The 25,711-nt window shown below is 37.2% G+C and overlaps 1 protein-coding gene across 2 annotated transcripts in view; it reads right to left on the reverse strand.

Moving 5' to 3' along the window:
* CUBN (cubilin) overlaps nucleotides 1–25,711 on the reverse strand; it is a 290,121-nt gene that overhangs the window by 15,737 nt on the left and 248,673 nt on the right. For both annotated transcript variants that reach the window (XM_074266686.1, XM_074266685.1), the window contains one exon: nucleotides 2,153–2,361. In XM_074266686.1, the coding sequence (XP_074122787.1) occupies nucleotides 2,153–2,361 (209 nt within the window). The remainder of the gene's footprint in view (nucleotides 1–2,152; nucleotides 2,362–25,711) is intronic.

A 25,711-nucleotide genomic window follows, 5' to 3' on the forward strand; every position in this document is an offset into this window, starting at 1 on the left:
AACAACTTTAATGAGATTAGTACCTATTTTGTCTTGTTTTAAAGACCCTGAGAGAAGGAGATTTTATGGTATCTTTTAGTAAACTATTCTAAAAGAAAACTTGCTATATTGGTTAGTATTGTAATTTAGCCTTGTCTCTTAGGTCTCATTGTCAGAAATATGTCTATAGACATAGAAATATCTATATCTATGACAATAGATATATGAATTTCTTAAATCTAAGTAGTTTGACATCTGCAATTTCTTCTTAGCCTTCTCTAATCTGGCTTCTGAACTTGTCCTTCCACTGAAAATACTTTCCTAAAAGTAATTGATGATTTTCTCTATGCCAAATCCAATGACTTCTTCATCCTCATCTTCCTTCCCTTCTATGTAATATATGATTTCTACTGATAACAAACCAACCCAATTATATATTATTCTGGCATCTCCTATTTTCTGAGTAACCATTTGGATTCTTTCTGGATTACTGTGGCTAAATATCCAGTTTCTCTGAGTCTCAATTTACTCATCTATCAAATGGATGTTAGTACTTATGTTAAGCATCCCATAGAATCCATAGAAGATCATGGACTTAGAGCTGATCAGAAGCCCTGTAAGGTTCTCTAGTTTAAGCATCTCATTTTATAGCTTTTAAGAAAAGGGAGCTCAGCAGAGGTAGATGATGTGTCCATGTTCACAAAAGTATAAGTAATAAGACCAGAAGTGAAATACCAATCTTCTTACTCCAACTTCAGGAATCTTTTCAATGTATGATGGTAATGGTAAGGAAAGCTTCTTTGTAAACCTCTGAGTTATCAGTATGGGGCATTGATAAGGGAAACCTGTTTCATTTGATGATTTTTTTCCTTCTATTTTATTCTTCCTTTCTTTCTTAGGCAGTTGAGGTTAAGAACTTGACTAAGGTCATATAGCTACTCTGATATCAAATTTGAACTCAGGTCCTCCTGACTTGAGGGCTGGTGCTCTAAGCACTTCACATCTAGGTGCCCCAATTGATGATTTTCTAAGAAGGTGACCCTTTATTTGGGACTTTGTATTTTCCATTGGCACTGTCACTGGGAGGACTGTGGTCAACTCCTACTTCTGAGTACATGAGGACTCATGTACACTCGATTCAATATGAATAATTAAAATTCAGTGACTGGGAAAGCAGAGTTTGGCTTGAGCTGCTGTGGTTTTGGAACTAACTATACATTCTTCTTATGTATTTGAAAAAGGGTCATTTGCAAAGCTGATCCTTTTCAGAAAGCTGAATTCACTGAAAAAGGAACCTTAAATGACTAAGTTCATAGATATAGAACTAGACCTCAGAGGCCATCTACAGCAATCCTCTCATTTTATAGATGAGGAAACCGAGGTCCTATGAGTTAAGTAATTTGTTAGGAAATGGGTATCGAGCAATAGTGATTTGATTTGTATAAAGTTCCTTTGACTCCAGAACCTTTGTCTTTTCACTGGGCTGCCTCTAATCTGGCTCTTAAATCAGGAAACAGCAAGTATGTATGTGGCCCTGGAGTGAAAACCCTCATTTTTGAGCAAACTTTCTGAGGTTGTTAATCTGGATGATTATATAGGTTCCTCAGAGGAAATTTACACAAGAGGGAAGAATGTGATTTTGATTATTTATGGGCTGGGATGATTCCTTCTCCTTTCTTTATGTGGGATGAAATAAAGGCTGTCCTGTACCAAATATACATTGTTATCTTGAGTACTTGCATAGGAACCAGAGAATATTTTACCACATTTGTGGACAAGACAGAACCTGACTTTAAGCCCATTACTTGGGTGTGTATCACACTGCCATTAGTAACCTCTGTTTCCTGTTTACCACTCTCCCTATGTTTCCTTTGACAGAGAGGTGATCCATCCTCACGGCTTCCACTTGGTTCACATACAACTTTAAATCTTTATTGCTGGTATATCCTCTTACCGAAATTCTATATATTATCAAATACCTGCTTTTAAGCAAAGCTAATTAAAGATCAAGCAGAAATAAAAATAAGATATCTCTGAAATTATATTCTGTACCATTTGGAAAATAAATTATTTTATAAGAATTCAATTTACTTGTAATCTTTCAGAGGACACTATATGTAATAAAGTGAGGCATCCTGCAATTAGCATCTGGTTTAAAATGTGATTTCCATACCTTTACATAATCATAAATGCATCCCCGATAAAAACTGCTTGATTCTAGGAAAAATGTAATGAAGGTCAGATTGATGATTTTGTTGATAGGGGCTATTATGGTCCATACACAGTTTAAGTTCTTGTCATATATGCCATCAGCATTGGAATCAGGAGAAGCAAAAGTGGAATTTGAATTTGTTAGAAAACCTCCACATCCATCCTGAGGTCCTATGGAAAAAAAAGAAAGAAAGAAACTCAATCACATGAAAATATTAAGGAGTCAATATCTTTTACTCTCCATATTTGAAATTTAAGAAAATTTATTTTTGACATTTTTCTGTCACTTTCTGATGATCATTACCAGAATGTTGACTGGGATATTGTTCACACAGGGTTAGGAAGGGGTGAAGATAAAATTTACTTTCTTTCCAGTCTGATTTTTCTTTTATTATCATGCACATGTTCTCTATTTCATCCCTTTTATCAGTCTGTATAGGAGATGATAAAAATCGTTTTTGTGAATGAAGCCACAACAATAGCTCAAAGTCCTATAAAGTTATTTTTAAAAATCCTTATTAGAAACAAATGATGTCACCAAAGTATCTGATGACCATTGGGTAATAGGTTCACTCCTCTTCTCCTCACTGATGTAAGAAGATCAGGAGAAGTCTGCTACATAGTTAATTTCAGATATCTTATAATCCATATATCCAAACTAATTTGGCTTTCCTCAGTGAAAAAAGGGATTCGACTGAAAAGTGCAGAAAATTCAAGAACTCACTGTGCTTATTATTTATTTATGACCAAAAAAACCCTCATTTACTTTGCTAAAAGAGAAGGCAGCCTTTAGAGCAATTCTTTCACAAGGCAACTTCCATATATCACTAAGGTCACACAAGATTCCTTGATAGAGGCCACACAGAGGGGTTGATTTATTGATTATCTGATAATTTCCTGACCATGAATATTATAAGAAAATTGAAAGAGGTAGATATATGCTCATCAAAAGAATTCATCACTCAGGTCAGAGTTCAAATGAAAAAGGAATTCTCTATTAATGGTAAGGTCTTCCATATACTCTTATTCATAGGTAACATTATGCTAACTGCATTAAATCCTGGAATTTTACAGAATTTATTAAACTCAAACCAAAATCACATAAAAGAGCTCAGTCTATGTGAGGAAAATCAAACGGATAAAGACTTTCTATTGGTAAATTATATTATATAGTTGAATGGACAATACATATAGTTAGTCTATCAGGCATATGTCATTAATAGATGTTACATATAGACAATAAACTGGTTCCAGAATTGAATAAGAAAAAGACAATTGATTGGATTGTATTTGGAAAACTGCACAATGATTTAAATTACCTCCTCCCACAAAGCTTTCTTTTGGAAAAAAATTCCATTTTTTAAAAACCCATATTATATTGGTAATTATATGTAATTATGAATTTTGTAATACCACAGCCTCCAAAGAATGAAAATCATGAGTCAGTCAGTAGGCACAGAGAGATGCAAGGTACATATAAAATAGAGTGCAGCACTTATTAAACAAATGATGAAATATGAGCACAAAATTAAGGATGTTAACTAAAAGGTATGTGCTCCAGAAAAAGAGATTAGTTAACTATGTCATAAATGAAGAAAAAAAAAAGGTAGATAGCATACATGGTGTACTGGGCCCCAGCCAGTGTCAAGAGATGAAGAGGGAAATCCCAAAAATCACTGGATGGACCCCTGTAGAAGAGTTTAGACAGGATGTGGGCAAGAGTTGCATAGGACTAAAAGGTGTAGATGAGTTATGTTCTGTATCACTGGAAAGAATGCTTACATTGGTGATATCATGGACATGTTGGAATGCTAAATTAATAATTAATAAATAAATATAGAGTTATGTTCCACATCACTGGAGAGAATGATTACATTGATGATATCATGGATCCATTAAAATACTAAATTAATAATAAATAAATACAAAGTTATGTTCCACATCATTGGAGAAGTGCTTACATTGATATCATAGAAAGATTAGAATGCTAAATTAATAATTAACAAATAAATATAGAGTTGGAGAGAATGCTTACATTGATGATATCATGTATAAATAAGAGCATTAAATTAATAATTAATAAATAAATATAGTTATGTTTTGTATCATTGGATATCATGGATCTACAGAAATACTAAAGTAATAATTAATAAATAAATACAGAGTTATGTACTGTATCATTGGAAAGAATGCTTACAATGATGATATCATGAACCATTTGAAATACTAAATTAGTAAATTAGACAAACAAGAGCAAAGTTTTCTAGGGTTACAATATAACCTATCTTCTAAATTAGAGTTTTACACTATAAAATAAAAACTGAGAATCTTCAAGATATATATTTTGCTACAAATATGTAAACAGATATTATGTATGACATCTGTATAGATATTTATATATAGATAAAACTCCTGCATAATAACTATAACAATCTGCTCTGGCTCACGACCAGAATATAGGTTCCAGCTAGGAGTGGATTTATTGGAAAAAGAAGTACTGATAACCACCTATATAATATCTGTAAGCTGTGAATCTTATAAGAGTATACCTGCCCATCAGTAAAAGGAAGGTATCCAACACTAGAGGGTGTTGAAGTTCTGCACTATGCTCCCAGAAGGAAATAAAATCCTCCCCCACCCTGGCTGGACACCCAATCCGTGTCTCTTGGGCCAATGGATTGGGGCTACAGGTGCTCCAGTTAGTGGGTGAGACTGCTCTGTCAGGAGGTTCTAAGTCTGGTAACACTAGTCAGTCTGCACAGTCAGTGGTTTCCTGGAGCTGAAGCCCGTCCTGATGGCAGAGGCCCTGAGAGATTCTTGGACAGTCTCTCAGATCAAGTTCCTTGCTCAGGAAGCTAAGCCAGGTCCCACATTGCACAAGATCTTGCTCACATTTCTCTGTATAGAAAGACGGGCCACCAGCATAGGGTCCTGATCAGCACAGCTGTGGGGAGCTTGAGGCTTTTGTTTGGGCTGCCCTAAATCCCAAGAGTCCTGCTTTGGACAGATATTGCCTAAAAATCATTAATTTTCAGCAAATAACTATATATATATATTTATCTACCTGTCTGCCTATCATCTATTTATCTATGATATTTCCATTATTTATCATCTATCAATTATCTATTGTCTATCACCTTTATGTATATAAACACATATGTAGTGTATATATATATATATATGTCTATGTACACATGTGTATTACAAATATGTATGTGTATACACACATTTATGTATATATTATTGCATACAATATATGTTGTACTACAGTTTCTAGGATTAAACATTAGATAACTTTTTAAAAATTGTTCCTTATCTGGAACAATTAGGTTAAGTTTACCTTAATTAGTGGTTAATGGCAACTTAGTGCCACGGGAGATACAGTGCTAGATTTGTAGTCAGCAAGACCTAAATTTGAATCCTTCCTTAGACACTTACTAGCTTGGGACCTTGAGCAAACTGGCCTAACACTCTCAAGCTCGGTTTCCTGGTCTATGAAATGAGGATAATGAGGAAATTTACCTATGTTGTGAGGTTCAAATAATAAAAAAAATGCATTAATGTTTCACAAACCTTAAAGCCCTCTATAAATTCCAGTTATTATTATTATGGTACAAATATGTGCCTTTCTTAATGATCAGAACTATTCTATAATCAATAGATTTTGCTTTAGATGGAAAGAGGATTTCTAGAATTTGCTCAGCTAATAAGAGTATTAGACTCATCTTTAGTTATGAAATAATCATGTCCTTAAAAAGAGATGGACAATTAAGAAATGAAGATCTTTAGCATGTGTGAGTATATGTGTGCATGTGATATGGTATATATATACATATATATATATATATATATGTATATATATATATATTCAGCCATTTTTTAATCATGTCTGATTGCTCATGATGCCATTTGGGCTTTTCTTGGCAAAGATACTGGAATGTTTTGCCATTTTTTCTTCCGGTTCATTTTACAGATGGGGAAACTGAGGTAGACAGGGTTAGGTGACTTGCCCAGGGTCACACTGCTTTTAAGGGACTGAGGCTACATTTGAACTCAGAAAAATAAGCCTTCCTGACCCTAGGCCCAACACTCTATGTACTATGTCACTACCTAGCTACTCATTTAGGCCAAGAGAATATATTCAGTTGAAATATTCAGATAATTAAAACAAAAGTGATGAAAAGCTTTTTTAAAAAATTGCCCAATTGCCCAGTACAGTTTTCAAGTTTTGACTCAGTTCCTGTGAATGCAATTGCAAAATGAATATGACAACATTTATTCCACCGGGGCAGGAATACAAATAAAGATGAATTAAAGGGCCGGTGAGGTTGGTTTCATATCCTAAAGGCTACAATAATGCCTAACTATTGGTGGTGGGGCTGGAGGAGGCAGGGGAAGAGGGGAAGCTGTGACAGTGGAAAAAATCAGCTCATCATTTAAGAAAATAATGTGCATTTAAGTACATCTTCTCGGTTGACATAAGATATGTCTTAACCTTGACATACTGGCACATTTAGAACCATAAATCTAGGCTCTGTCTAGTTACTAAGCATTTGTCCAACATCCAGACAGCTTCCATCCATCAACACTTCATCAGTCAGGAAGTGTCAGAGGCCTTAGCTCTGCAAGAGCTCAGTGGAGACACTGACCAAGGACCAATGTCACCTTGCTCTTCTGCTGGAGCTGGGAGAGATGCCCAAAAAGGGACCTGGCGCTTTCTTAGGAAAAGAAAATGTTTTCACAAGATGGATCGATATGAAAACCATGGGCTTCCAGTAACTCCTAAGGCCTGGTTCAGCTCTGCTCAATTACAAACTAATCACTTTATTTTCCTACACATGCTTTCCAGTGACAAAGTAAAAGAACAGAGGCAGGAATGAATCAGGTGTGGCAAATACTCCCTAAAAACTGAAAATATTTGTTTCATTTAAGAGGAGAAAAAAAGAAAAAAAAAAACTTGTTTCAGAGGAAAGTCATTATTTCAGAGACAGTAAGTTTTGACAAGTTTTCATAGACAGGAACTTTTGTAGTATGGATGTTACTGTCCTGAGGGACATTGTACTTCCACCAGTTAAAGAATCCTTTATAATCCAACAGATGGCCAAGCACACTCACTGATAAAGATCCCCTTGGCTTTGGGCACTGCTCTAAATGTCAGTGACCCATCTGCTACCTAGCGCTGCAGTGGATTCAAGATTATACATGGGCAATGGAAACAAATGCCTTTTAAAATAAATGCTCTGTGAAATGAAAGCAGTAGTGGGGGTTTCATTTTGTACACAGAGTGTTGCAAAAGTCTTCGTGAACATTTAATCTATTCAATATATTTTATATATATGAATATAAACTACTACATAAAATATACACATATATATATATATACACAAACTGATACACATACACATTATACACATGTATATTTATACATTGTATACACTATATATATATATATATTCATGTATGCGTTATATACATGTATATGTTATATACACTACACAGTGCATTGGAAATACATGTGTGTACATATGTATATCTATATATGCCCTACACATTGGAAATACATGTCTGTATACACACACAAGTGCTTCCAGCGCTAATCTCTTTAGAATAGGACGTGATAAGGATCTTCATAATGTTCTTTTACTCTTGTATCTATTAAAATGTGGATACTATCAATGCATATTCATCACAATATAGCCTTGCTCCAATAACTCTAGGAATAATATAATATAATAATAATATGTTCCTGCAGCATCAGTCAAATGATGCAAATCTCCCATTTTAAAGTTAACCTATCTTTCTGTGCTTTCTCCTCTTTTAAAGTTATCTTTCTCCCATTTTAAAGTTATAATATTTTCCTGCGCTATTTGAAGGGACATTTACAACTCTATATAAATAGGTAAAAATGCCAAGGAAAGAAGCTATCAGATTTTTAAGTTTTAAAAGTATTCATTTAAGCCCTAATATAATTCAACTAGGTATAACTTAAAAATAATAACAATAACAACATTAGCTGGTAATTTATAGAACACTACAAAGTGACAAAGAACTCATTTGATCTTTACAATAATCCAGTTAGGTAAGTAATACAGACATTTCTATTCTCATGTTCCAGATAAAGAAACAGGCTCCAACAAATCAAGTGACTTGCCCATGATGGGCCAACTAATAGGTACTAAAACTGGGATTTCCTGATCCCAAGTCACTGGATCGTTTCCATGACACCCAGACTGAGGAGATGATTAGAAAAGGCAGAAAATGAAGGCAGTGATTTTATCAATGAATCCAGCTGACAAAAAATGCCTTAAAGGACCACTTGATATATGGGAAATTGAAGGCAAACACAAATTCATTTAATTTATTATATTTAATGTTTTAATTTGTTTGATTTCACGCTGAGGAAAAGTTATGGGTTATTCCCCAGAGCACTTCATAGAGCACCAGTACAAGGCGGGCATTCCATATGGCTGTTCCTTATTGACTCCAAGACTTCAGAAAAGACAGACATACTCTGTTTTCTTCAGAATCTGGGCACTCTTTATATGAGCAAAGGGACTATCTATCATACTATTTTCCAACCAAAGCCTCTAACTTCTCAATAATTTCAAAGTAAGCGACCAAATTCAAAGAAGAGTCATTTACAAAGATTTTAGTTTCTTGTTGTTGACTCTATCTTCTGTGCCATTTAATGATCCCCTTAACCACTTTCACTGCCTTCCTATTTCCTTCAGGATAAAATATACAGTCCAAGGATGGCACCGAAGATCTTCCACTACCTGATCCAAGCCTTAGCTCACACCTCTCTCCTTCACACACATCAGAGAGAATGGACTGTTAGTGGATCCCTGGTGCTTCTCTGTATGTGTGCACACCTTCCTCCCTGCATGTCTTCCTCCTGTGTGTCACCTCCTCCAAGAAGGTCTTCCTGATCCCCAGACCCACAGCTGAAAAACTAGCTCTGTCTCTCCATGTGTCTCTCTTTCTGTCTCAGTTTCTTTTTCTGTATCTCAGTATGTGTCTGTCTCTAGTTCTCCCTCTCTTCCTCCTCCTCCTCCTCCTCCTCCTCCTCCTCCTCCTCCTCCTCCTCCTCCTCCTCCTCCTCCTCCTCCTCCTCCTCCTCCTCCTCCTTCTTCTTCTTCTTCTTCTTCCTCTTCTTGTTCTTCTTCCTCTTCTTCTTTTTTTCTCTCTCTCTCTCCCCCAGAGTCCTTATCTCATTGTCTACTTTGATTTTAACATATTCTACTTTCTGTCTTAAATATTCATGTCTATGTTTTGATCACCTTCCTCACCTCTTCTTTTGCTCCACTCTCACTCCCCACCTGGATCGTAAGCTCCTCAAGGGCAAGAACTGTGAGGTTTTTCATCATGACATTCTCAGTGCTTATGATATTTTCCAAAGAAAAGGATTTAAGAAAATACTAATTGAATTAACCTGAGTAGAATAGAATTGGCTTACACACCTCTGTTAGCAGCTATAGGAGGCCGTTATAGCTATAATTTTTTGAATTCTGATAGTTGATTTTTAAGAATAGAATTGTCCTCTAGGAGGGCCACTTCCTAGGGCACATAATTACTGACTCACATTGCTCATTCCTAATGACCAGCACTGAAATGTAGATATCTTGGTTCCAAACCAATGTTTAATGCATTTAGGCACAAATCCAGCTGACTTTAGGGCTCGCAGGTCTTCCTGGAGGCTAGAACCTGTGCTTTATGACTTGCTGGCAATGCTGACAGAATGCTCAAACAATTAATGAATTCAGTAAGGGTGGGGTGAGAGGGGGACACACTTCAGAAAGGGGTAGACTGTAATACAGGAAATGGCTGTGGACACATTTTCCCCTCATTGTTAAATGAAATGTTGCATGCATGAAATCGTCTTCCTCTATTTTGATTAAGAAAATCTAAAGCAGCTTAGATTTTTGTAAACAGGGCCAAGGTCTTTGAAGATAAGGAGAAATGACATTTTTGCATCCATTGCCTCTGACCTAAATCTGCAATGCTAGGATTTCAGTGAGAATATCGAAATGGGAAGTTTCAATAGAATTAAATTGGACTCTATTTTCCCTGCTGTGAACAGAAGAGTTATAACAAATCTTATTCCTATGTGCAAAGGAGAATGAGCAAGGCGCCCAGCCCTCCCATTCAGCATGGTAGAATTTGGTAGAATTATGCAGAAGTCAGCAGCAGCCAAAGAGAATTCCCTCCTCAAAAAGGTGAAAGGTTACATTGAACTTTTCCAATTTATTGCCTAGATGTACAAGGAAATCAAGTAAATACATGTCAGATGAAATAAGACCCCCCATTTGAATTTATGAGATTGAAGAGGTCTTAAATATGATATTGAGGCTTAGAGAGGTCAAGTCACCTGTCCCAAATCACCCAATAGGAAGAGGCAGAGCTGGGACTCAAACTCACACTATTTTCCCTTGATTTATGATTATGGTTAATTTCATTCTGCTTTCAAATATACTGAGTTGAGACCAGCATAGTAGAGCAAGAGAAACTCTAGAGTTTGAGCCAGGAGAGAAGAAGGTTTCAATCCTATCTCTGATAATTATTGCTTCTGTAGAATTGGGGTAAATTATTTAAACTTCTACAAATTTCATGAGAAAATGATTACTTATGTGATCTGAACCTTCTAGTGTTGGGTGAAGACCAAATGATATTATACATAAAATCTATGAATTCAATGAAAGTGGCAGTTCTCTTTTTTTCTCTCTCTCCTTTTTTAAAATAGTATTTTATTTTTAGAAAAACATGCAAATGTAGTTTTAAATTCACCTTTTCAGAACCTTGTGTTCCAAACTTTTCTCCCTTTTGCTTCTCACCTCCCCCAAGAGAGCAAATAATCTGATATAGTTAAATGTATACAATTCTCCTAAACAGATTTCCATATTTGTCATGAAAAATCAGGTCGAAAGGGAAAAAACATGAGAAAGAGGAAAAAGCAAGCAAACAATAACAACAATAACAAAAGGATGAAATACTATGCTTTGATCCACATTCAGTCTTCATAAATTTCTCTCTGGATGCAGTTGGCATTTTCCATCACATCTGTTAGAATTGTCTTAAATCACCCCATTTTTTTGAAAAAAAAAAGTTAATTCATCATAATTGGTCATCACATAATCTCGATATTGTGTACAGTATTCTCTTGGTTCTGCTCACTTCACTTAGCATAAGTTCATGTAAATCTTTCTAAGCTTTTTTGAAATCAGCCTGCTCATCATTTCTTATAGAACAATATTTCATTACATCCATATAACTTACTTATCTATTCCCTAATTGATGGACATCCACTCAATTTCCTGATAGTTCTCAAATCTTTTGGTAACAAGACATTTTTACAATAGTTAAAAGATTAATAAGGATCTCCCAAAGGGTTCTTATTAATGTGGGTTCAATATTTCCATGTTAGAAATTCTCTTTATTATTATTAAATCCTATTATTATAAAAATAGTTTTGATATCCTGGACCACTGAAAGGTTCTTGTTCCCAGACCAACAATTGAGAACCACGGAAGTAATTTTTAAAAAATGATTCCTATATGTACGCACTGGAGCAGGACTTAGGGATCCAAGGACAAAAAAGAATGAGTCTCTACCAGAGGAGACAATTCATATTTATAAAAGGGCAGAGGTGATTGAGGACCCATCAGGGGAGAAAGAGAAGGAGCGATTGGTCGGTAGGAAGAGAAAGGGGAGAGAGCAGTATCATAATAACTAAGGGAGAAGGTAACATCCCGGGCCATTTTGTAAATCTTAAAGCACTATATAAAATGCAAGTGATACAATGAAGCTTTGAATCTGTTAGAAAATATCCCTTGGCTTTGTCCCCTCTGACTCATTCTCTACTTCCCCTATTCATGGGATGGTTCTCCAAGAGGACAATAGGAAAATTGTCTGGCATGGAATTAAGGGGAACCAGGCCTACAAAGCTAAAGAACCGGGAAAGGACATGGGAAGAGAGGAAAACAGGGAGAGCAGTTTTAGTTTGAGTAGACGTGGGCTCAGCACTAAGGGGGGAAAATGAATTTGGGAAGCTGGAAAGTGATTCAGATCAAAGAGAATGAGTGCAGAAGGACTTCCTAAGTAGCAATCTGAGTAACAACTATAATAATTATTTCACTATATGTACAGTACTGTCCTAGCACTAGGGATATGGAGATGAAAGAAGGCACAGTTTTAGTGCTCATGAAATATACCTTTACTTCAGAAATTCCCAAGTGGTCCATGGATAAATCTGGGGGGAAAGGAAGGGAAGTGCCTGTGAACTTGGATAAAAAATAATGTATGATTTTATCACTAGAAATTTAGCATTTCCTTTAGCTATGAATTTTTAAAAAAATTCTGAGAAAAGATTTGAAACTTTCACCAGACTTATAAATACATCTGTAAACAACAAATAGGGTTAAGAATTCTCACCCTACAGTGATATTACATATCACAGTCAAGGAGGAATTTTATGTATATTTACTGGGGAAAGGCAACAATCCATAGCTAAGTAAATAGGAGATATTTGCAAGGGACTTTGCAAAGTCATTTCAGGTGTGGAGACGAGGCTCATAAAGGGTGCAGTTCATTTTAAGTTGAGTACTGGAATGGGGCAGAGGGCTGCCTTCCCAGGGCTAGAACTGACAGAGTACAGCCTTTGGACTCGGCTACCAAGGCCCTTCTGTGCTGACTTCTGTGTCAGCAAAAAGTCCTGCCAGGTTCTAAGCCTTTTTGGCCTGGTTTGTACAGCTTTGGGCGTGGTTGCCTAGCCATGTGTCCTGCAGAGAAGCTGGGGAAGTTTCCTTCCTATCTTTCTCACTCATGGATACTCTCAAATGCCTCATATCCAGTGGGTAATTTGGGTCCTCCCTTTCCTATAATGGCACCCACTCCAGGGCTCACACAGATCTCTAACTCTTTCATCTGAGCTTACCTTCCTTCCCTTACACATTCTGATGATCTAGTTTTCTTTCTTCCCCTCCATTCCCCAAAGCCCACAATTAATTATACCCATGGGGCTACCTCATTTTTGGAACATCACTGTTTATCAGATTTGTATCATATTATTAATTAGAGATTCTGGCTAATCCCTTGGACTTTATTTCAGCAGTGAAGAGCATCAGCTATTAGAATTTGTGTTTTTATAGCACTTTCTCTGCACCAGCATTACAAACTCCCTGGGGGAGTGATCAGAATGGTATATTTATTGGATTAGAAAATTGGGTCCTTTCTGTGACTGGTTTAATTTCAGGTTTGCCTTTTCCTTTGTTTTCTGAGCACTATGAAGGGAAGCAAACAAATAATGTTTCTCTGGTTTATATCTTTTGGACACAATGAGGGAGAGAATAGTACACTTTCTTCAATAGTACACTTTATAGCACTGAATGGATAGTGATTAGTTACAGGATCACAGTATATATTTCACCTATGCTTAAAAAAAACATTTTTGACTAAAGTATATTTAATAAACTTGGGTCTACATATTAGATCAGATTAGTGGAAATATTAGAGGAAAATTCTACTGCAGGTGTGTATGGGGGAGGACAAGGAGAACAATATTTTCCAGAGAAATGATTTTCAGTTTTTTTCCTACAGAATCACAAGATTACATGGCCTTGAAAGAATCCTCCTTAAAGAAAGCATGGTCATTAAACATTCCTGAAAATACAGAATTGAATCAGTTTAAGCTTTCTCGGGCATATCTAGCGGCAAGACCCTTTCTTGAAATAACTTCATATTTTATTTACATGGTGTCATTGCCTTATTGGTGGTGTTTACAATACAAGGTAATGATTAACTTATGAAAAATTATATTTTATTAAAAACATGGGGCACAAAAGAAAAAAAGAAAACACAGCTACTAAAAAAAGCCTGAGGGAGATCAGAGGAAAGTTTTGAGAAAAGAGAAATGTTGAGTTAAATAAAGAAAATTATTTCTGATGGATCTGGGAACTTATCAATGTAAATAATCAATCACTAGAAATTTATTAAGTGCCAACTATGTGTCAGGCACAGTGCTAAGTACTGGGGATATAAATAAAAATGAAAGATGATGGCCCCTACAGGGAATGTGGTTGCCTACCGTCTACTTTGCCCTTGGATAGCACTCAATTTTAAATCTTCAGAGATCATGCTACTCCATGTTTGTAGCCACAAAAGAATATTATAATTTAAAAGATGTGCCTTCATCTTAGGTATTAGCTTGAAGAAATTAAAAACAAAAGTACAGTTTTGTAAAGGTAATCCAGCCTGTTCTTTTTATTCCTGTTCAATTCCGAGACCAGCTCATTGTCCATCTGTAATGTTTGTCCAGGATATAAGTACTTTTGGAACAGCTCTATGAATCATCCGCCCAGATGCACATCATAGTTTGGATAATAAATATTCTTCATCCACTTAGTTTTATTTATTTGTTTGTTTTTCAGTGTGGAAAGTTAGGGCTTATGGTTTTCATTTAAGAAGGTCTGTATGTTCGAAAGCTTAATACAGACAAACACAATGTCATGGTGATGAGGGTTGAAGTCCCTTTAAGATTCCTTTCTAATTGCCCAACCCATGGCTGACCTTGATTCACAAATCCTGGTCAAAGGCACCCTTTGAATATCCGGGCCCAGCCCCACTATCAGCTCAGCTTCCCCCAGCCCTCACCTGATCTGAGCTAACTAAAAAACCCACCAAGAATTTAGGGGTACCATACCGCCCACCATCTTCTAGGTATAAACCATCGGGGGTCCTCTTTGCAGGAGCCCTCCTAGCCAACACATGGTATCCTTCCTGCCCGCCCAGCAGCCACCTGGCCCTGGCATTTTTCTAACTGAGCTTTACTTCCAATTTCTACAATAAACCTTTTATTTATCAATCTAGGTTATCAGGCCTGTAAATTCATTTTACAGGGGACACTGCGCCTCATGGGATTATCTATGCACTGAGAAATGGGGGTTCCCCCTTTCCTGTCTCTCATTAATTAATCAGGAAGTACTTATGAAGTGTCTACTGTATACTGGGTACTATTTTATGGGTCAGGGGTAAAAAAAGACAAAAGAAGAGCAATTACTACAAAAACACTAAGGGGATCAGTGTCATTTGGAGAAATAGCAAGGAGCCCAGTTGAGCTACACCATGGAGTAAGTGGCAGGGGGTGATGGATGACACTCCTGGGATGCTCAGGTGGGACCAGATTGTGAAAAACTTTAAATAATAAAGAGTTGAATCAGATCCTAGAAGTAATAGGGAGCCACTGAAGTTCACCAAACAGGGGGCTTGTGTATACACATCTGCACTTAGGAAAAATATTTTGGAGGCAGATTAGAGATGAATTGGAGAGGGGAAAGATGAGAAAGGACAAAGCACTAGGAAGCTACTGCAGTTGTTCAGGTGAGAAGTGAGAAAAGCCTGTAGTGTATGGGGGAAGAAAGAGATACCCACTGGTAGAAATGAGAAATGATTGAGAAGGAGAAGTTGAGAAGGACAATGACCATGAAATAACAAAACTGAGTAACTGGGAGGAGAATGGATGCAGAAGGCAAAAACAAGAGGTTGAGAAGGAAAAGACAACATAGAGATGTTGAGTTTGAGATGCCTTCAGCATGCACAGTTCAAAATGTCTAAGTTTGAAAACTAGAGCCAGGAACAGAGACTAAAGCAGTAAATATAAATATGACGTGTAGTGTGTGTGTGTGTGTGTGTGTGTGTGTGTGTGTGTGTGCGTGCGCGCGCGCACAGGTGTGCATTCATAGAACTATCAATCTATCTACATATATAGGTATGTATAGATCTAGATCAAGATATCCTCTGGAGCTCCTCTCAAACCTCAGCTCCAGTGCTCCCTTTCCTGATTCCCACAGCTGAACTCAACGTTGTGTTTATTTTGTGCATAACTTGGATTCATCGATCTATGTATCCAATAGAAGGTAGCCTCCTTGGGAGCAGAGGCTGCCATGTTTTTGTCTTTGTATTCTACTCTGAACCCTCATACTGACATAGAAATGACCATGGAGGACATCACAATACTTCATAAACTCTGGCACATCCTTCTGAGCCAGAAAATGCTTTTCCTATGGATCAAGTGATGCTCTATGCGTTACTGCCCAAATACCAACCCGTCAAAGTGATCTCAGTCAGTCATTTCAGTTGTGTCAAACGCTTCATGTCCCCATCTGGGGTGTTCTCGGCAAAAATATCAGGGTGCTTTGTTATTTCCTTCACCAGCTCATTTTTACAGCTGGGGAAACTGGGGCAAACAGGATTAAGTGATTGCTTAGGGTAGCACAACTAGTAAGAATCTGAGGTTGAATTTGAACTTGGGAACATAAATCTTTCTGACTCTAGGCCCAGCACACAGTTGTCATCTAGCTGCCCTAGCAAAGTATCAAGAGGTTTATCCCCAGTTTAGCTTCTGAGGGATGATTTTTTTTCAACTATATCAACTCTTGAAGAGCATCCACTAAGTTCACATCAGTGAAAGGAGTAAATAAACTGATAAAATTATAGATTGAAGAATTGAAGTATAAAATATTAATAATAGCTAAATAGCTAACATGGGCCAGGATCTGTAATAAGTGCTTTATATATGTTTTTTTTTCATTTTATTCTCAAAACAATTCTAAGAAGTGGATGCAATTATTCTTATTCCCATTTTAGAGATGAGGAAATTGAGGCAAACTGAAGTTAAGTGACTTAGTCACACAGGTAGGAAGTTGGACTTGAACTCAGGTTTTTCTAGGTCCAACATTTTATCTATTAAACCTCATAACTTCCCCAGCTAAGATAATCTAATAAAACATTTGAAAGATATAAAGCTAAATTTAATAAACATTAACACCAGTGAAATTAAAAAAAAAAAAACTTCCTCAAGAGAAGTACATTTAGAAATGTGGATAATAAATACAATCTGTTTACATGGAATAGGTTTGGCATTAATATGCTGCTGTATATATTTAAAATTATTTGAGATAAAAATTGAAATGAAATTTATGAAGTACAAATTAATATCAATTCAGAATAAGATCATTTAAAATAACAAGAGAGCAGGACTTTTCTTTTTAAGTATTATTATTATATCTGGAGTGATTATTTAGTTTAGATATGAATTCTTTTCCTGTTCTCCTTCAGGCTCCCTTGATGACCTGAGACAAATCACATAATCACTTTGTACATTCCAGGGACATTATTAGTTAAATCCCAGTACAATCAGCTTTCGGGAGGTGTCCTAGTGCTGTCATTGTATTGGTATAATGCTGCATCAAATACTGCTTACAGTAAGAGTAGGAGACTTGAAGTCTTGCTGGTACCTAGAGGCTTATATACTGATGATAGCAGTTTTTTTCTGTAAACTGACAACTGGGAGTGAGAGGAAGAGCAGAAGGATATAGGAAAGGAGAATTGCTATAGTAATGAAGAGAGAGGCTATTCAAGAATCAATAACACCCCGACATCAGAAAACTGATTCGATTGGACTGAGAGCCACAGACCAGTGGAGATGAGAGGAAACCACAGAGAGACATCTATATATTGAACAGCGTAGAAAGACAGACAACATAATGAAGAGGAACATGATTGGACTTTTAAACATTGGGATGCTAAGAATTCCTTTTTATTTTCTGGAGTTTGTTTTCATGACAAGTTAAATCAAGGTGATTTGGCAAAAATAATTGACAGGTGGATCAGTAGCGTAGAAAGTGACAACCATCAGGAGCATCTTGGGTGAAATTATCTCCTGCTGATGTCAAGGGCACAAAGCTTTGTATGCATTCATTACAACAACAAAATGCAACAGCTTTATGACTGTAATAATGTACTGATTTAGAAAAACCAAATCATCTAACTTTGTGTTTCTGGCCAAACGATTCATTTTTATGTATCTGTAATATGCTACATCAGAACATATCAGCATGCTAAAATGAAACGAGGAATTAAGAGAATGATACAGGTTATTCAAGCTAACTCTTTATTGAGAATATAAAGTTAATATAGACAAAGGTGGCTTGGGCACCTTTCTTTCTTATCTCCTTCCTTTTCTTCTTTCTTTCCTCCCTCACTCAGTCCTTTCCTTCTTTCTTTTCTTCCTTCCTTGCTCCAAACTTTCTTTCCTTTTCTTCCTTCTCTCCTCCTTACTCTCCTTCCCTCCTTTTCCTTCTCTCTTTCATATTCTCTTCTTTCTTTCTTCTCTCACTTCTTGCTCGATCCTTTCCTTATTTCCTGCTTCCTTACTCTCTTCTTCCTTCCTTTCCTTCTTTCTTTCCTTACTCAGTCCATTCTTTCCTTTCTTTTTTCTTCCTTTCCTTCTTTTCTTCCTTCCTCACTGCATCCTTTCCTTCCTCTTTCTCTTTCCTTTTCTTTATTCCTTTCTCTTTCCCTCTTTCTTTCTTCTTTCCTTTCTTGTGCCATCTTTGTCTTCTTCCTTCCTTCCTTCTTTCTTTTTTCTTCCTTCTTTCTTTTTTTTTTCTTTCTTTCTTTCTTTCTTTCTTTCTTTCTTTCTTTCTTTCTTTCTTTCTTTCTTTCTTTCTTTCTTTCTTTCTTTCTTTCTTTCTTTCTTTCTTTCTTTCTTTCTTTCTTTCTTTCTTTCTTTCTTTCTTTCTTTCTTTCTTTCTTTCTTTCTTTCTTTCTTCCTTCCTTCCTTCCTTCCTTCCTTCCTTCCTTCCTTCCTTCCTTCCTTCCTTCCTTCCTTCCTTCCTTCCTTCCTTTCTTCTTTCCTTCAGAAAGCTTAATTGCCTCAATTCTCTAGCTTATATTTACAAATATAGACATGCCCCTCAAATGAGATCACTTATAGATAGGGATGTTTTTTTAAAACAGTTTTGTTTTTCCTCAAGGCTTCTTGAAAACCTCTGATTAGCCCATTGTACCATTTTTTTCTTGGTTTTTCATATCCTATAGTTCCCGTTTCATTCTGGTTGGTCTAGAATGTGCTGTGGTTATATATTTTTAATAAAATCCCAGGCTTCTCCTCTTAATAAATCTGGTGTTTAACTTTTGCTAAACCTGTTTTCCCAAGGTTCTATGGAGGTGAGAATGCATTGGTTTCTTTGCCCCAGCTCCTCATCTCAGCAAAGGCCCTAATCCACAAAGGATGAACTTCAGATAACCCTTGTCTTTGGCATTAATCCCCCAGGGAAAGCTAATCAACAGTGAAAGTGAAAAAGCTTTAAAAGGACGGAAATAAACTTAGTTTAGTCTTCTACAATTGAGTTTAGGGTTTCAGCTCACCTCCCTCACAGACCTCAGCAGAGGCAGCAACAACAGTAAATGAACAGAATAATAACATTACCTCATAGCTTCAAGGTAATAACCTTATTATTGTTAAACACAGTTATTTTAGCAATGGCTTATAAAAATTTACTTCAGTTGAGCAGTTACCTCTTTTTTACCTTTACGACTCACACAAATTTGGTTTCCACTGCCTCTATTGAATTAGACAGGAAATTCAAGGAGAGATACATGCAAAGGTATTTCAACCACATAGAAAGTTTTCAGGGCTACTTATCTTTCATTTGGGGAGTTCAGGAGCTAAAGAATGCTTCTTGCTACTGTTTTTTGCCCTTGGAGTTCCAAGCTTCAAGCTAGGACTTCCACACGTAAACATTATGTAGAATCTTATTCCACAGATGGATAATGTCATTCTTGTCCCTTCATTCCTTGGGATCCTGTTTTCCAATAGGACGGACCTTCCTCAAATTAACTTCCTCTGCCCTTTTCAATATTTCCCATTTTTAATCTTTTCTTTCAAGTGACGCTTTAACCTTGTCCAATTTTGCTCCTGACCTCCTTTCCCCAATCTTTTCCACAAACTAATGTATAGATACTGAGAAAGCAGGTGGGGAAAATCATATGAACCTCAAACACAGGTCAGCCCTAACTACATGCCCTGGCTTTTTGATGATAAAATATACTACAATAACTGCTTCACAAGACCACTATATACTTTAATGTATTAACACAACATAGCAGTTTGAAAACAGAGATTATTTGTTTTTTAAGTTTCTAATTCCAGGACCTAGCACAGTGTTTTGCACATAGTATAAAGTTAATAAATTAGAAATAATTCTTTGTCATTATAGTTGAACATTAATCTTCCACAATCTCTTTTTCCCCCTCATAACATCTCTTATCTCTGCCCACATGCCTTCAGCCTAGACTAGTCCCTCATCATCATTCTCTTAAATTATTATAACTTCCTGTATCTCCTTCTAAATTATTTTTCTGTTTCTGCACTCTTTTCTTATCTTCATTTCTTATCAATCAATTAATAAATCAACAAGCATTTATGAATCACTTATCATGTTCCAGGCACTGTGCTAAGTTCTGGGGATACAAATAAAGGCAAAATCAGTTACTGTCCTCAAGAAGCTTACATTCTAGTAGACTTTTACTTAAAGCTTAGACAGAAGATAATAGGGAAAGGCATAAGGAATGGGGAGAATGGAAAGGGTCTCCTGTGTAAGGTGACGTTTGAGCTGGAGCTTGAAAGGAACCAGAGATTCTTAGAGGAGGGAAAACATTAAACAGCCAATGCAAAGGCAGAGAAATGAGACATGGAACACTGGGTGGAAAGAATAAGAAATATCCCAATATGATAGGGATGTAGAGTGTAAGGAGAGGTGTAATGGGTGAGAAAATTGAAACGATAGAGAAAGCTTTAAATGGCAAGCAGAGGAATTCATATTTGATCCTAGAAATGACAAAAAGTTTAATGAAGAGGGAGATTACACCCACCATAGGAAAATCACTTTCTCCTTGTTAGATTGTGAGCTCCTTGAGGGCAGGGGCTGATTTCTGCCTCATTTTATATCCTCAGGGCTTAGTCTATAAACTCCTGCCTGACTACAGATTGACTTTGGCAGCTGTATTGGTGGATTGGTAAAGGCAGGGACATCAACCAGAAGACTTTTTGAATAATACAAAAGAGAGATGGAGAAAGCCTAAACTCCTAAACTAGAGTGGTGGCTTTGTAAGGGGAGACAATGATACAGAGACACAGAGAGATAGATAGATAGATAGATAGATGGAAAGATAGATGATAGACAGATAGGATGGATGAGTAGATAAATAGATATCTTTAATACACATGCATATGTATATATATATATATAGTAAATGTGTATGTACATATATATAGTAAGTGTGTGTATATATATATATATATATATATATATATATATATATATATATATATATATATATATATATATATATAATGAAGTTATAAAGAAAGAAATGACAAGACTTGGCAAATGATTGAATATGGAGGATAAGTAAAATGAAGAGGCAGGGACAACACCAAGATTGTAAATCTGAACGACTAGGAAGATAAGGGTGTCCTTGACAGAAGTAGGAAATTTCAGAAGAGGAAAGTGTTTTAAAGGGGCAAGCTCATGAGTTCTATTTCGGATATAGTGTGTTTGAAACGTTTATGAATTTCCAGTCCAAAATATTTAGGTGACATTTGGTGATATCAAACTCAGGAAAGACACTAGATTGTAAGATAAAGCACCATGGATCCAGGATAAAGGTGATAATTGCACCCCTGAGGGATGATGCAATTACCAAGTGAAGGATTATAAAGGGGAAGAAAGCCCAAGTCAGAGCCCTAGGAATTACTCATGATGAGATGGAGGCAGATCCAGCAGAAGAGACTGAGAAGGAACAGTGAGAAAGGGAAAACAGAGACAGGGGGTTCTGAAAACTTTGTGAGAGAGTCTGTCCAGGAGAGGAGGATGATGAGCAGCAGCCAGTGGTACAAGAATACTCACTTCTGGTGCTTCCTCCTCAAAGAGCCAGTTCCTGATCCTTCAGTCACTGGGGTTCACTCCCCCTTCACATAGTTTTGCAGAATATGTTTTTCCTCCCAGTGGAATGGAAGCTTCTTGGGAGAAAAGGTTGTTTTATTTCTATCTTTGCATCACCCAGTTAATTTGGTATTTAACAAATACACTGGTGACCTGGATTGCTACAGTGAAGCGGATTAATAGTCAGAGCTCACTTCTCGATTTCATTCTTTCTTCCCATATAACATTATAGAGAGGAAGGTAAAAATAGGATTTGGTTCGAGATAATGCCAGGAAATAAATTAGGATGGTTACGTTGCCCATATTGAGGCTGATTTTTGGAGGAGCTTTAGTACATTTCTGCCATACAGGATATTTCTATTACTTGGGGAGCTAAGCTGCCATTATCTCTCTGATCCCACTAACAGACACCTTTGCAATTTAGAGGGGAGGAATTCCTAATGCTTATTTTATAGAAAAGCAAAAACAGGATGCTTTTTTATAGTAAAGCAATGGAACAGCCTGGGCGGTCACCGCTGGCCCTCTCTGTTGGTGCACACTCCCTTCTCTAGCAGAGCAGAACGTGACTCCCCTGATCCTTGTTCCCCAGGTGTGCTGGCCCAGAAGAACTGGACCCCTCATCCTATTGACTCTCCTTCCAGCTTACTGCCATTTGACTCATACTCCTGAAAGCAGGTGGAGGAAACCAGATAGAAACACAAAATCCTGTGCTTGCTGGGGCTTTGACTCATGTATACTTCCTCCGAGTCCTGTTGTGGGGCCGCCTGAGTTCCTGTTTACTCGGATTACGTTCTCCCTCCTGGCACGGCCCATGCCCTCAGATGGGCAGGAGGGGGGCTTGTAGGGGTTGCCCTTGAGCGGCTCGGGGCACTGCAGAATGCCTAACCAACTGGCCTGTAGCCGGGAGCAGCCTCCCAATTCAGCCAGACTTGAGAGGCAGAAAAACAAAATGATGATTTTTGAATAAATAAAATTACTGTGGTCCCAGACAGTAAGTGGGATTATTCTAAATCCCCAATCTAATCCTAGCCATGGGAGTTGTCAAAGCTGATGGTGATTGGTAGGTCACTTACAGACAACACAGCACTTGGATACAAAAAAAAATTATAAAAAAGAAGGGTTTTTTTCTGATCAAAATGGATCACAACTATGGAACCGAGTGACAAGCATCAGGTGGGTTAGGACTGAAGCATTCCTCAAATCACTTCATAGCCAACAGAAGGAGGAGGAATCTGATTTCTCTAGTACACACAAAGGTATTCCCAGAGTCATAAGAAACCATTTGCCCAAAATGGCAGTGTTAACATTTTGTGTCTGATCCACTTTCCCCTGTGCTCTGGGCCCAGGGGGGCCACCCTAGTGCAGGCCTTTATCAGCTCTCATTGCCTAATTAGGCTACTTGTCTCCAGGCTGCCCTTCCTGATCCATGTCCCTCACAAATTGTGATTCTGCAAATGCCAGTTTGACTACAGAGCTCCATTCCTCAAGAAACTCCAGCGGGGTTCATTCCTGGCTCCTTGAACACAGACACAGACACAGACACACACACACACAGACACACACACACACACACACACACGTGCACACACACACACACACACACACACACACACACACACACACACACATACACACGCACACTGGTGCACCGGGTGGCTGGGGGAGCAAATCCTTCATTTGACAATTAAAGTCAGAACAAACTTCACAATTTGACTCGCCTATCTTTCCACATCATTTCAGTTACAAGATGTCAGGTGTTCTAGCATCCAGCTAAACCAGCCAGATTGTTACTTCCTATATCTAATAGTCCAGCTCCCAGTGCCGAGCCTGCCTAGGGTTTCTGCCATGCTTTTCCTACTCATTTCTACCTCAGAACCCCTAGCTCTTGTCGAGGTTCTATTCAGATCTTCCCTCGGAGACAAGGACCCTTCTCCATTTGCTAATGACTGACCTTCTCTCCTTTTCATTGTATCTCCCAGACTTAACCCACTGGTTGACACACAGTAAATGCTTAATAAATACCATTGACTTGCAGCTTCCCTAATCACTTCCTGGGAAGTATTTTGTACTTACTTGTACATACTTTGTATTTATCCTTATGCATTGTATTATAAGAAGTGGAAGATAGGAAGGAAGGGAGGGAGGAAAGAAGGAGGAAGAGAAGGAGGAAAAGAGGGAGGCTCTTTCTGTGACCCATTGGATCTCCATTTTATAAAGTCCTAGTAGAATGGGTCAGGGGCTATTTTGATTTTGTTCTGCACACCTAAGGTCTGGCATAGTACTTTGTGTATATTAGAAACTTAAATGCTTATTGTTGAATTTATAATAGTTACCCAGAATTTGCATCTGAGTTAAACTCTTGGAAGTAATTTAGATTCCAACTTCTTAATTGTAGGTCTTGACCCCATAGGAGTTTTCCATGTCGACGTTGTAAAATTGTGATTTATTATCAGTTTGATTTGTATACCTATTTTATAGACTTACATAACTGGGATCATGTAAGAATTTCTCAAGAAAAGGGGGTCATGAATGGAAAAAAAACAATTATTTTTGTTTTACAGAGAAGCCAAGTGAGGCTCTTTGGTAAAGATCAGTGACTCAAGTCCTTGGAGCTCAATTGTTCTGATGGGCCTGGTTTCTTGGGAAGAAATGGAAAACAGAATGGAATCCAATCAAGCTGGATACATTATAAGAAAATGCCTTCTAATAATGGCCTCTTTTAATTTTTTCCTAGTTTGAATACAATACAAATGGCCAGAGCTCCACTTCATGAGAGAGCTGTTTACTTTGCAACTAATAAACAATAAAAAGTTTTTGAAAATTTGTTTAAAGCCTCAGAATTTAATCCTACCCCAATAGTAACTAGCAGTGTTTATTTAATTGAAGTATATGGAGCCGCTTTGCTCAAATTTCTTTTTCCTTTTCCCCCCATATTTCACTGTTTAATCATAAGTTGATACTTTGGAACTCTAATCCTAGCCAATATTGCTGATGACATTCTTTCCATGACTCTTCCTTCTGTTTTAGTCCATTTTCAATGAATTTCACAACTCCCCGATTTAACCAACATTTAGGTGCTTATTGTGTATAAAAATGAGACAGTCTGTTTGAGTAGCTCAAGGGACAGATTTATAGTCAGGAAATGGGGGTTTCAGTCCCAACTCTAACACTTATTAGCTCTTTTAAACTCTCTATTTTTTAAGCAATGCCCTGGTTATATTCCATTCCTTGGCTGCATCTGCTTTGCCAGAGGGAATAAGCACCAACACTAGAAAATTTCCATATTTGGTTTAAAGAACTGTATTATATGTTGCTTCCATATTTTCAGTCATGTCCAACTCTTGGAGATCCCATTTGGGGTTTTCTTGGCAAAGATACTTGGCTGGTTTGCTATTTTCTTCTCCAGCTCATGTTACAGATGGGGAAACTGAGGCAAAAAGGGTTAAGTAACTTGCCCAGGATCTGAGACCGAACTTGAACTCAGGTTATCTAAACTTGAGGCCTCGGGCCCTTTTTACTGGACCATTTAGTTGCCCTAAAGTAGCATACTGGGTATAGGGTAGACAAAGGCATAAAGGTATTAGAATCCACTGTGTATCCTTTATTCCTTAGGAAGATCCCTGTGAAATTATAGCAAGAATTCCAGAATCACAAAATTTAGCACTGGGAAGGATGTCATGGATGCTCCATTATTACTCATATCTGAAAGAAACCCTCTCTATATTTGATAAGTGGTCAGC

This window comes from Sminthopsis crassicaudata, chromosome 5 (genome assembly GCF_048593235.1).
Source record: "Sminthopsis crassicaudata isolate SCR6 chromosome 5, ASM4859323v1, whole genome shotgun sequence".
Lineage (NCBI taxonomy): Eukaryota > Metazoa > Chordata > Mammalia > Dasyuromorphia > Dasyuridae > Sminthopsis > Sminthopsis crassicaudata.